This window comes from Quercus suber, unplaced genomic scaffold (assembly GCF_002906115.3).
Source record: "Quercus suber isolate HL8 unplaced genomic scaffold, Cork oak 2.0 scaffold_52, whole genome shotgun sequence".
Taxonomy (NCBI): Eukaryota; Viridiplantae; Streptophyta; class Magnoliopsida; order Fagales; family Fagaceae; genus Quercus; species Quercus suber.
This window is the reverse complement of record NW_027069517.1, coordinates 1,683,202-1,694,153: the sequence shown is the minus strand read 5'-3', so window position 1 is coordinate 1,694,153 and position 10,952 is coordinate 1,683,202. Positions and strand designations below refer to the sequence as shown.

The window sequence follows — 10,952 nt, the reverse complement described above, 5'->3', positions numbered from 1 at the left end:
TTCTTGAAGCAACCAATGGAATTTGTGTCAATAACAGGGTTTCTCTCAATGTGATATGATTTCCTTTGTACATTAAAACTTAACGTTTTATGCTTGGATAGTATCATGGTAATATGTTTTCATGAATACATTTTTGCTTTGTTACATGAAACTTTTTGAATTTCCACCTTTTGTGTTGCAATGATGTCAATGTTGTTTGATTTGCCACACATGGATAAAGATAATGAAGCTTATACTCTGATATGGATGTCCTTTTGGGGGCGCATATTGAATTTATTTTGTCTGCTATTCTATGGTTCTATATCTCGTGGCCATGTGCTTGGCTCAGTTAACTAATGTATATGTACGAGAGAGAGAGAGAGAGAGAGAGAGAGAGAGAGAGAGAGAGAGAGAGAGAGAGAGAGAGAGAGAGAGAGAGAGAGAGAGAAGAAGACACTAGTGGCATACATGGATAGGCAGGTAGGTCTCAGTCGTAGCTAGGCATGAACCATCAATGATACAATGAATAACACAAATTGAGTTGTGACTTTTGTTGGGCCATAAAGTATAAAGTAATAAACAGTGAAAATAGCTATATAGCATTTTTTTTCAAACTATGTTGCAATTTATTACTGTTTCGGAAATATGTAGGGATGACTCACTTTTTGAGTACTCGAGTTTGGCGAAATCGAGTTTTCCCTGGTACATTTGTTTTTTTTTTTTTTTTTAATGAACATTTTCCTGTGTTATTAGAGCAATCAGTCATTGTAGGACATAGTTAGCGTTCTCATTGAGGCCATAATGAGTAGGATGCTTGGAGTATTAAAGTGAGGGTTGATTTTAATAATGTAGAGAGACTTTCGTTTTAGAAATTTCTTTCATCTGAATGTTGCAGCCTTCTCATTTATTTATTTAGGGTTGAAAATGTTTTATCGTGTATGCTGATGTATTCTATTTCTATTAGCTGAATATGCTGTAATCTACTTAACATTGTTTGATTCATTTTATTTTTTTTTTTTTTATGAAATCAGTGAATGCTGCGTTAGATATATATTATTGCCATTTTCAATAAAATATGTTTATAATTAAAAATAAATAAATAAGAAGAAGAAGAAAGTCTATGTATTTGAAGTGAATTTTCCCCTGATTGTTGTTGTCACCAAATGCCAGATATGGTCCCACATGAAGCGGGACCCTCTATACAGACTATCTTGAGCAGGTAGCCTATGCATCGTTCAAGTTTGCTATGGGATGCTCCTTTGGAAGGCGAGGTATGCACTTGTCCAAAATCGTAGTCAATATATGTAGTAGAAAGAGTTTTGGCATTTAAGAAGCGTAATTAATACTAAGTTTCTTTGTTTGCAGGTAATGCCAAGTGTACTGACTTGTCGTCACCGAGATAAAGGTCTGCTTGAAGATGTGCAATTTTAGATCCACGGATTACAGCTTATATCATAGATGCAAGGTTAGATGGGCTGCTTCGGGTCCCACATATGGACCTCGACCATGCATTGATCACGCGTTGGTGGAGAGATGGCGGCCGGAGACGCATCATTCCACTTGCCCCACGGTGAGATGACCATCACGCTACAAGACATGGAGGTTATAATGGGGGTACCTGTAGATGGCTTGCCGGTGGTGGGAGATACTGAAAACGATGATTGTGGCCCACTTCTGCTGGGAAATGCTAGGGCAAAGTCCGCCAGAAGAGCCGTTGGTGATCGTCGCAAGAACACTGCAGTGATAGGAGGGCCGAGGGTAAAAGCCAAATGGCTTGAAGATCGGTTTAGCAACCCTCTCCCAGCTGACCACCACCGAGCAGTTGTGCAGAATATGCTCGGTTTTACATACTGGGGATGTTAGTGGTACGATTGTTTATGTAAATCTGAACGGGTCTCACTATATATCTGCAATTTTTCATACAATCAGCAATGAGAGAAGTATAGTTGGGGTAGTGCAGACTAAGTAGGCTATATAGACACTATGTAATGCATCAAGAAGAAGACGCAAATATCGCACCGTGGTGCAGATTTGTGGCTTGGGCGAGATTCCACACATATGTCCTGTGATGAGGCATCCACACAGGCATTGCCCCAATCCATTGCTATCAGGTATGTAGAATCTTAGTAGTTACTGCTTTACATTTCCGCATTATTTTTTCATCTTGTTAACTGTTATTGACACAAATTCCATTGGTTGCTTCAAGAAAAATCAAGACCTCCAAATTTGATAAAGAGACTACTTTGTGGAAGTCTAGACCACCACATTAAACTAGCTAAGAATTTGTAACTTAAAAATTCATGATTATTATCTATTCATTCTCAATATATGAATTATACAAGACAAACTTCCAAATAGATAAACATAAATATCAACTTACGGTTGTCTATCAATAAGACTAATCTTAATCCAAACTAATTTATTTGAGTAAATTAAACATATCTCTGTCACTACTTATCCTATAATAATTAAAATAAATTAGACACATAACAAATCCTCTGCTGATTACCTTAATGGCAAAAGTGTAATGTGAATGCCAAAATAATTATTCAGATCAATCATGTTGGCAGGCTATTAAAAGAAATCATTACAAAAGAATCTGCACACTTGTTGTTGAATGGTGCTTAGGAAATACAGGGTCTATATACACTTGGTCCATAAACTTGTCAAGGGTTCCTTTACAAAGAGCTAAACAAATTGCATCCTCTTTGTGCATTCCAGAAAAATTGATTGGAAAAACCACCACTATCCCAACAAGCTCCAATTTCATGATTCCAGCATGCAGGAACACTCGTACACACCACACAAAATACACACAAAGAACCACAAAGACCCACAAAGACCCACAAATACCAAATGCTCAAACAAATATTGAGATAAGGAGACATACCTTGTGAGACGGAGAGTCAGACCGAGATCGAGACTGAGAGGGAGACGGAGAGTGAGACCGAGACCGAGACTGAGAGGGAGACGGAGAGCGAGAGGGAGAGGAAGATTTGAGAGGGAGATAGCGAGATTGAGAGGGAGTAAGCTGAGTTGGTAAGGTAACAGATCTTGGTTTAAGTGTGTGTGGGTAAGCCTTTGGGGCTATATTCGGTGTTAATTGGGTAGAACAGTACTCGAGCTCCCGAAGCTTGAGTACTAAGTGAAATTTTTAAATATTTTTGCCATGTCAGAGTGCCACGGTGGAAGCATAAAACATGGTACTCGAGTTCACCAAACTCGAGTACTTGAAAAAGTGGTACATTGCTGTTTATTTTCAAAACAGTGTTTTTTGGCCCAATATTTCTAAAATTGATGGTAATGGGCCATTTTGGCCCTAGAGTTACTATAGTAGAGATGAAAATGGATCATGTTGAAAATGTGGTAAATGGGCTTTTGCCATAATGGCCTAATTATTGGTTTTTATATATGGGTCATTGAGAAAAGATGTAGGAGATGAAAGCATAAAAGAAATGCTATAAACACACACAAAAAAAAAAAAAAAAGGCAAGTTTTTTTTGGTTCTTATCTTAACACACTACTGATCTTACTTTTTTTACTTACAATTAACAATCTGTCACATTAGCTAGGTGTGAAATTTTTTGTGTCTATAAACTTTCTCAAAGAGTATTTTGTTTTTTGTGTGACCAAACACTTTTTATTTTTGGCCTACTAATTTCAATGAGAAGAAAAAATCAATTAAACTTGCAAGATGAAGTATAGTGTCAATTGTAATGTTTTGAGATTTTGTTTTGAACAATATTTCTATTTGGTCAACCGAAATGAAATATTTCGATATCAAAGTATACGGTTTACCGTTTTAAGATTATCATAATGAATAAGATTTAAAGAACTTAATATAATAATAAGTTCATAGAACTTGAGATATGAAAAAAGAAAAAGAAAAAGATGTGTGCGTTTGTGTTTGTTTGTTTCTAAAAAAACAAAGATGGGTAATTGTCTTATATAAATATTGTTTAAGAGAGTGTATTATATAAACTGAATAGATCAAATGGACCTAAGTGCTAGACCGACTAAATTGAAATAGATTGAAATGTTATACTAATATAACTCAAAATGAGCATAGTAATAATAAATATTACGTTTTAACTTTTAAATATTATATATAAATATAGATGTCTTTAATGCTTTTGTTGTTACGTGAAGCTTTTGTTTTGTTTTGTTTTGTCTTTTTTTTTTTTTTTTTTGTGAGAATGAAAACCTGGAAATATTTTAACGTGGAGCTTAATTGAAATAATAAAAAAAAAAGGCAAGTTTTTTTTGGTTCTTATCTTAACACACTACTGATCTTACTTTTTTTACTTACAATTAACAATCTGTCACATTAGCTAGGTGTGAAATTTTTTGTGTCTATAAACTTTCTCAAAGAGTATTTTGTTTTTTGTGTGACCAAACACTTTTTATTTTTGGCCTACTAATTTCAATGAGAAGAAAAAATCAATTAAACTTGCAAGATGAAGTATAGTGTCAATTGTAATGTTTTGAGATTTTGTTTTGAACAATATTTCTATTTGGTCAACCGAAATGAAATATTTCGATATCAAAGTATATGGTTTACCGTTTTAAGATTATCACAATGAATAAAATTTAAAGAACTTAATATAATAATAAGTTCATAGAACTTGAGATATGAAAAAAGAAAAAGAAAAAGATGTGTGCATTTGTGTTTGTTTGTTTCTAAAAAAACAAAGATGGGTAATTGTCTTATATAAATATTGTTTAAGAGAATGTATTATATAAACTGAATAGATCAAATGGACCTAAGTGCTAGACCGACTAAATTGAAATAGATTGAAATGTTATACTAATATAACTCAAAATGAGCATAGTAATAATAAATATTACGTTTTAACTTTTAAATATTATATATAAATATAGATATCTTTAATGCTTTTGTTGTTACGTGAAGCTTTTGTTTTGTTTTGTTTTGTTTTGTCATTTTTTTTTTTTTGTGAGAATGAAAACCTGGAAATATTTTAACGTGGAGCTTAATTGAAATAATGTAACAGTTAAGAGCTTTTTGTTGTGAATATGGGTTTTTAAGACCAAATCACATATTAATTCATTGCGTTAAATCTCTTTATCTTGCTTTTCCTCTATATGTATCATAGTTGTGTTTAATATTTTCTAAATTTTTATATTTTTATATTTTTTTATACAAGATAGAAATTCTACACTAGCCTAATCTAAATGTATAAGTGTGTGAAGCTTCTTCTTAGAAACTTGAACCTCAGTTCTTATTCCCACACCTATATTAGGAGAACCATTGCGCCTAGGGTGCGTGGTGGTAATCTTTTATAAATTATAATAACTAGTTTCTCGGACCAAGAGTGTTGTAATTCAATGACAATCTACTTTCCTATATTAGGAGAACCAAAGTTAGACTCCCACCTTACCAATTGAAAAAACTTCTTAGGGGTCTGTTTGGGATCCGCTTATTTTGCTGAAATTGAAAACTTTTTATTAAGAGTACTGTAGATAAAGATAAAAGTTAGCTGAAATAATACAACGAGACTCTTTAATAGTACCAAAAGGTGCAGTAGGGTCCATAAATATTAACAAAAATAAGCTGAATAATAAAATATGCTGACAAATTTCATTTATGCCAAACGCACACTTGGGTCTCTAAATGGGCTAGGGATTAGGCCAACACATTTTGGGTTTGTGCATTGGCGGCATCACACCGTTTGCTGAAGTAATTTCATGTGGAATTTACATGTGGGATGGTCCTTTTCAACTTTGTTTTAACTTCTTTGTATTGTCAATGAAGCCAACTAACTTGTAGAGAAAGAAGTATTCAAATAAGAGAGGCATATCTGTGTAGTTTTGATATTTCCTTTGACTTTTGTCCAATGTCTTCACCGCCAAAAGCCAAATTTTCCAATATCTATATCATACACGGTAGGAGTCAATGAGTTTAAAAGCCATCTATCTCCCTCTCTCTACCATTGTCGATTGTTTTTGTTCAACTGTATTCTGGCATTTTACACTTGAAGAAACTTCTGGCTTTGGAGCTCCTACCATGCAAGAGAAACCAGAATGGGAAATTTGAATTGTATTTGTTCCTGTAAAGGCCTAAAGGGTATAAAGCGGTTGGTTCTTTGTTTCTTTCTTCTTTTACAATGTTATGATATGTTCATATTGTTTATAATATTTCAAGTTGTGAAATGGGATTTGGGTTTTTAAGACTTTGCAGAGCAAAATCCGATTTGAAGAGAAAGCCAATGAGTTTTAAGAACAACCACACAGCAAGTCATGAAGGAATAAAGACCGTTGGTGTGGATAATCTATGTGACTTCTCAAGCAATTCGGATCTGTGCGTTTGCATTGTCACTTGGAACATGAATGGACAGGTGAGATCAACTTCATGCATGAGAAACGTTACAAACTTATCCAAACTAAGTAATATAAACTAGTCCTTATAATACTAAATATTATTATATGCCAATTTTAGATTTCAATTTTCCTCGTGATAATTACTTTCTGATTGACATTTATAATTTATTTGCTATATATGAAGGTCTCTTATGAGGATATTGCAGAACTAGTTGGAAGCAGCAGAAAATTTGATCTTTTCATTATAGGTTTGCAAGAGGCTCCACGAAACAATATTTTAGGGCTGTTGCAGACAGCTTTGGTAGAAACCCACATGTAAGAGACTAAGACTATTCTTTAGTTAAATCTTTCTCTCTCACTTTTACTATAAAATATTTATAAATTGACTTAAACATATATGTGATTAATGCTATTTTAATAACATAATAAATTAGTTTATAAGATTTAGTAATAATTAAAATTGATAGTATCATTCATTTGCTGTCATTATCTACTGCATGTCATGACTCTTGGTGCGTTGAATCTTTTGGATGCTATAGCTAAGTTAAGTAGCCTGGTACAGAGCTTCTCATATAGTCAAAATATACGGTTCATTTTCTTCTGTGAATTTCATGTCTTGAAAAACAAGAAATTTGATGTGTACGTACAACTGTACACACACTGACAAAGACAATTACCCAATTATCGATAGCCATACGTACATTCCCAGAAGGTCATATATCCTTTTGTTCCAAAATTTTCAGATTTTTTTTTGGCATAGGCTCATAAGTCATAACATTGCTACGTAAATATGATGTCTCTTACTTGCTTAATAATTGGCTTTATATACAAGAGAAGAGAGGACGCCAATTAGCTAGTACAACAAAATTTTGTTACTAATAGGAATTGTTACATTAATACTTTAACAGATTTCATTTCACCTTTAAAACTAAATAGACTTTTATTTGTGGGCAGAACTTATAAATAATCATGTGACACAACTATTAATGCAAAACAAAATGTGTTATCTTATAATTATTCAATTACGTAGCTCATTGATCAATACAGACAAGAGGTTGAATTTAATTAGATGACTCAAAAGTACAATGAATTGTAAATAAGTTTTGTCATTTATTTTTCTCTTTTAAATTATTCTCTTTATCCATCTTATAGTTCATGCTTTTGGTTCCTATAAGCTATTTATTGATTTTATTTTGTAATCAAAGTCTGTTAGGGAAAGCCATTATGCAATCGTTGCAGCTGTACGTGTTTGGACCAAAGAACTCAGATTTGTTCATCAAAGGTAAATTTTGGTTTGGTTCGGATCGACAAGTCCGATATTTTCTCCTCAACCTCAATCTTCTTTGGGATCATTGCTAAGATTTCATAGTTTCTTATTTTGAAATATTGCATTATAGAATTGCAGGTAGATAAGCATTCCATTGGCGGCTTGGGGGGATTAATTGGAAGAAAGAAAGGGGCTGTGGCAATCCGCATCAACTACAAAGACATCCAAATGGTGTTCATATCATGCCATCTTTCTGGTAAAGCTTATTAGTTATATATATATAATTTGCTTTGAATTTTTGCTTAATTTCTCTTCTAAGTGGGAGTGTGGGGCAGCTTTAGCTTGTATGATTTGATTTACCTTGCTGATACTAGATGATTACCCAAGGTTTTAAGAAACCCAAAATTGATTTATATGTTTTTCTACATATGAATTCTTGTAGCACACAAAAAACCCAAGAGCCCCCAAAGAAAATTTATGACCTTTTTTTTCCCTTTTTTCTTTACTGAAAATATATAACACGGTAAATTATACTTTTTGTTTCTAAAATTTGGTGTAGAACGATTTTGCTCCTTCAAATTTAACAATTTTGGATTTGGTCCTGAAATTTTAAAAATGAACAATTCGATCCTACATATTTATTTTTGGCTAACATAATTAATGTGATTCTGAGGCACCCCATTTTTTATGGACCAAATCAAACCAATCTCATATTTAATGGATCAAAATCAAACCAACTTTATATTAGTTAGGACACCAAAATCAAATTGACCTCATAGAGTCATAGACAAAGGGTTGAAATTGTTCACTTTTGACATTCCGGATACCAAATCCGAGCTTCATAAATTTGATGGACCAAAATCAAACTTAACCCAAATTTTGATCCTACATAATATCTACCTATAAAATTGTTCACTTTATTGATTTTTTTTTTTTTTTTTAATTTCTTTGGCATGCAGCTCATGCTCATAAAGTAGACGAAAGAAATTATGAGTGCATGCACATATCACATTCCCTATTCTCAAAGAACTGGAATCCTTATGCCAGACCTGCTCATATCACTATATGGTTAGGAGATCTCAACTACCGTATACATGGAATTGATACACAACCAGCAAGAAATTTAATACAGAAAGACCTTCATGAAGTAAGTTGCCAACACGTTCTATTTAAATTCTTGCTAATATAGTAGAACTCTATATTACTACTTATATAGTTTTATCTGAGATTCTGAGTACACCCACATAATCAATCTTGCAACTGCTTTTTGGTGGACTAATGTTTGCATAGTTAGAATAATTTAAAGGTGTTGTGTGTGTCTTAAAGTTAATATATTTATGCAGAATCTCACAAGCAAAGACCAACTCTTACAAGAGGCTGAGAGAGGTCATATCTTCAATGGCTATTGCGAGGGGACATTGACATTCAAGCCCACATATAAATATAATATTGGAAGTAGCAACTATGATACTAGTTACAAGGTATCAGCTTTCTTGTGTCTCAGAATGACTCAATTTTTAAAATTGAATAATCACAACTTGTATAATATGCAGGAAAGTCTGATAAGTGGGCATGTGTATAATAATCTTTTTTTAAGACAAATTGCACTATCCTCTTTAAATATGGTGCACTTTTAATGACTCTTCAAACTAAGAAATTTATTCATATTTCCCCTTAACTATTGGTAATTAAGAACTCTGCTCCTATGTTAGGATTTCTATTAAACTAATTAATGGAAATTTCAAATTCCTCTTGCCCTTCTTTCCTCTATTTTTTATTACTTAAAAAAACAGACTTTTCCGTTAAATTTGACAGTAATTCTAACAGCGTAGGGTAAAATACTTATAACCAATAGTTTAAGGAGACATTACTCATTTATGAAGTTTAAGGACACATTGTAATTGCACAATAATTAAGGGGGAAATGTAAATTACCCTACACTTTTGTATATTCTAACATTGAATTTGATAAAGTCAATAGTGGGTAGGTATAAATTATGAAACATGAATCATGAAATGGATGATACAGATTTCAATATTCGACATGCATTTAAAAAGTTGTAAAAATAAAAAAATAAAAATTGACAGCGTAGGGTAAAATACTTATAACCAATAGTTTAGGGAGACATTACTCATTTGTGAAGTTTAAGGACATATTGTAATTGCACAATAATTAAGGGGGAAATGTAAATAACCCTACACTTTTGTATATTCTAACTTTGAATTTGATAAAGTCAATAGTGAGTAGGTATAAATTATGAAACTTGAATCATGAAATGGATAATATAGATTTCAATATTCGACATGCATTTAAAAAGGTATATAAAAAAAAAAACCAAATTTGAAATGGATAATATAGATTTCAATTTTGATTTCTGACAGTTCGAATAGCGTGTATATACATCTCTCTATGGGATTGGGATTTACTTTTTATATTCTTCTAAAATTTTTATGCTTGTCTCTTCTTTACAGGTAAGAGTACCATCATGGACAGACCGGGTCTTATTCAAGATAGAAGACACACAGAAAATCAATGCGACTTTACATTCTTACCAATCAATGGATGATATTATGAGCTCTGATCATAAACCAGTGAAAGCTCACCTTTGCTTAAAACTTAACAAACTATCATCACCCATGCACCAGCAGGAACCCCGTTTTCTAAGTCGATGAACTGTAAAATGTATATTGTTCATCTTTTGTTTGTTCCATCCATTTTAGATGCTTGAAGGAATAAGATTTTGTATAGTTCTTATGGTAATTCTAACAAGAAATTTCAAATATCCTACCGTCAATTTTGAAATGAATGAATTGAACTTTACCACGTTATCAATGTTTAAAAAAATAGGAGTAACTATTATCATTTTAGCATCTTTTTAAATTATTGTTAGTGTAATAAAATCTAATCCACTTATTTCAAAATGGACGGGTATGATTTTAAGAACCGTAGAGCTTGTAAATTAGATGTTAATTAGTGTATAACTCATGCATATACACAGTACAATTAAAAACAATTACTATATATGGGCTCAAATTATACTTGGTATAAGAATTATACATTTTTTTTTTAAAGTATAGATGAGTTTTACCTCTCTCTCTCTCTCTTAGGTTTTTTTTTTTTTTTTTAGATTACATATGAGTTCACTTTTTTTTTTTTTTTTGGGTTTATTAGGTTTTGGATAGTTATTTATATTAGATTCTTCGTTTTTGCACATAGGGAGGAGCCAGGACTTGGAGTTAAGGGGCAGCTTAGTTAGGCGGTAACTACAGCTTCAGCTTTGCTGTTTAGACGTTGAGGTTTTTTTTTTGGGCTTTGATGTGTGTGTTTGTTGCTAGGTAAGGACAAAATTATTTTGCTAAAATTTTTT

The 10,952-nt window shown here is 32.5% G+C and overlaps 1 protein-coding gene across 4 annotated transcripts; it reads left to right on the top strand.

The window, feature by feature from the left end:
* The first annotated feature begins 5,880 nt into the window (after positions 1-5,880).
* Positions 5,881-10,413, top strand: LOC112017172 (type IV inositol polyphosphate 5-phosphatase 11). 4 transcript variants are annotated; one of them, XM_065772006.1, is made up of 8 exons: positions 5,881-6,074; positions 6,179-6,335; positions 6,503-6,633; positions 7,524-7,600; positions 7,716-7,841; positions 8,545-8,732; positions 8,929-9,066; positions 10,057-10,413. In XM_065772006.1, the coding sequence occupies exons 1-8, from the start codon at positions 6,022-6,024 to the stop codon at positions 10,255-10,257; spliced, it is 1,071 nt and encodes a 356-aa protein (XP_065628078.1). In that variant the 5' UTR covers positions 5,881-6,021; the 3' UTR covers positions 10,258-10,413. The 4 variants fall into 4 exon arrangements, with proteins under 4 accessions (XP_065628078.1, XP_023905394.2, XP_065628080.1 ...); XM_024049626.2 differs by having other exon boundaries at positions 5,882-6,074; positions 6,170-6,335; XM_065772008.1 differs by having other exon boundaries at positions 5,883-6,064.
* Positions 10,414-10,952: the final 539 nt, after the last annotated feature.

What these genes read in the sequence shown, in the direction of transcription:
- LOC112017172 (XM_024049626.2), top strand. Translation starts at nt 6,022, where the DNA reads ATGGGAAATTTGAATTGTATTTGTTCCTGTAAAGGCCTAAAGGGTATA. An exon ending in GCTTTGGTAGAAACCCACAT is followed by an intron (nt 6,634 to 7,523) that starts GTAAGAGACTAA and finishes TTGTAATCAAAG; the next exon opens with TCTGTTAGGGAAAGCCATTA. An exon ending in ACTATGATACTAGTTACAAG is followed by an intron (nt 9,067 to 10,056) that starts GTATCAGCTTTC and finishes TCTTCTTTACAG; the next exon opens with GTAAGAGTACCATCATGGAC.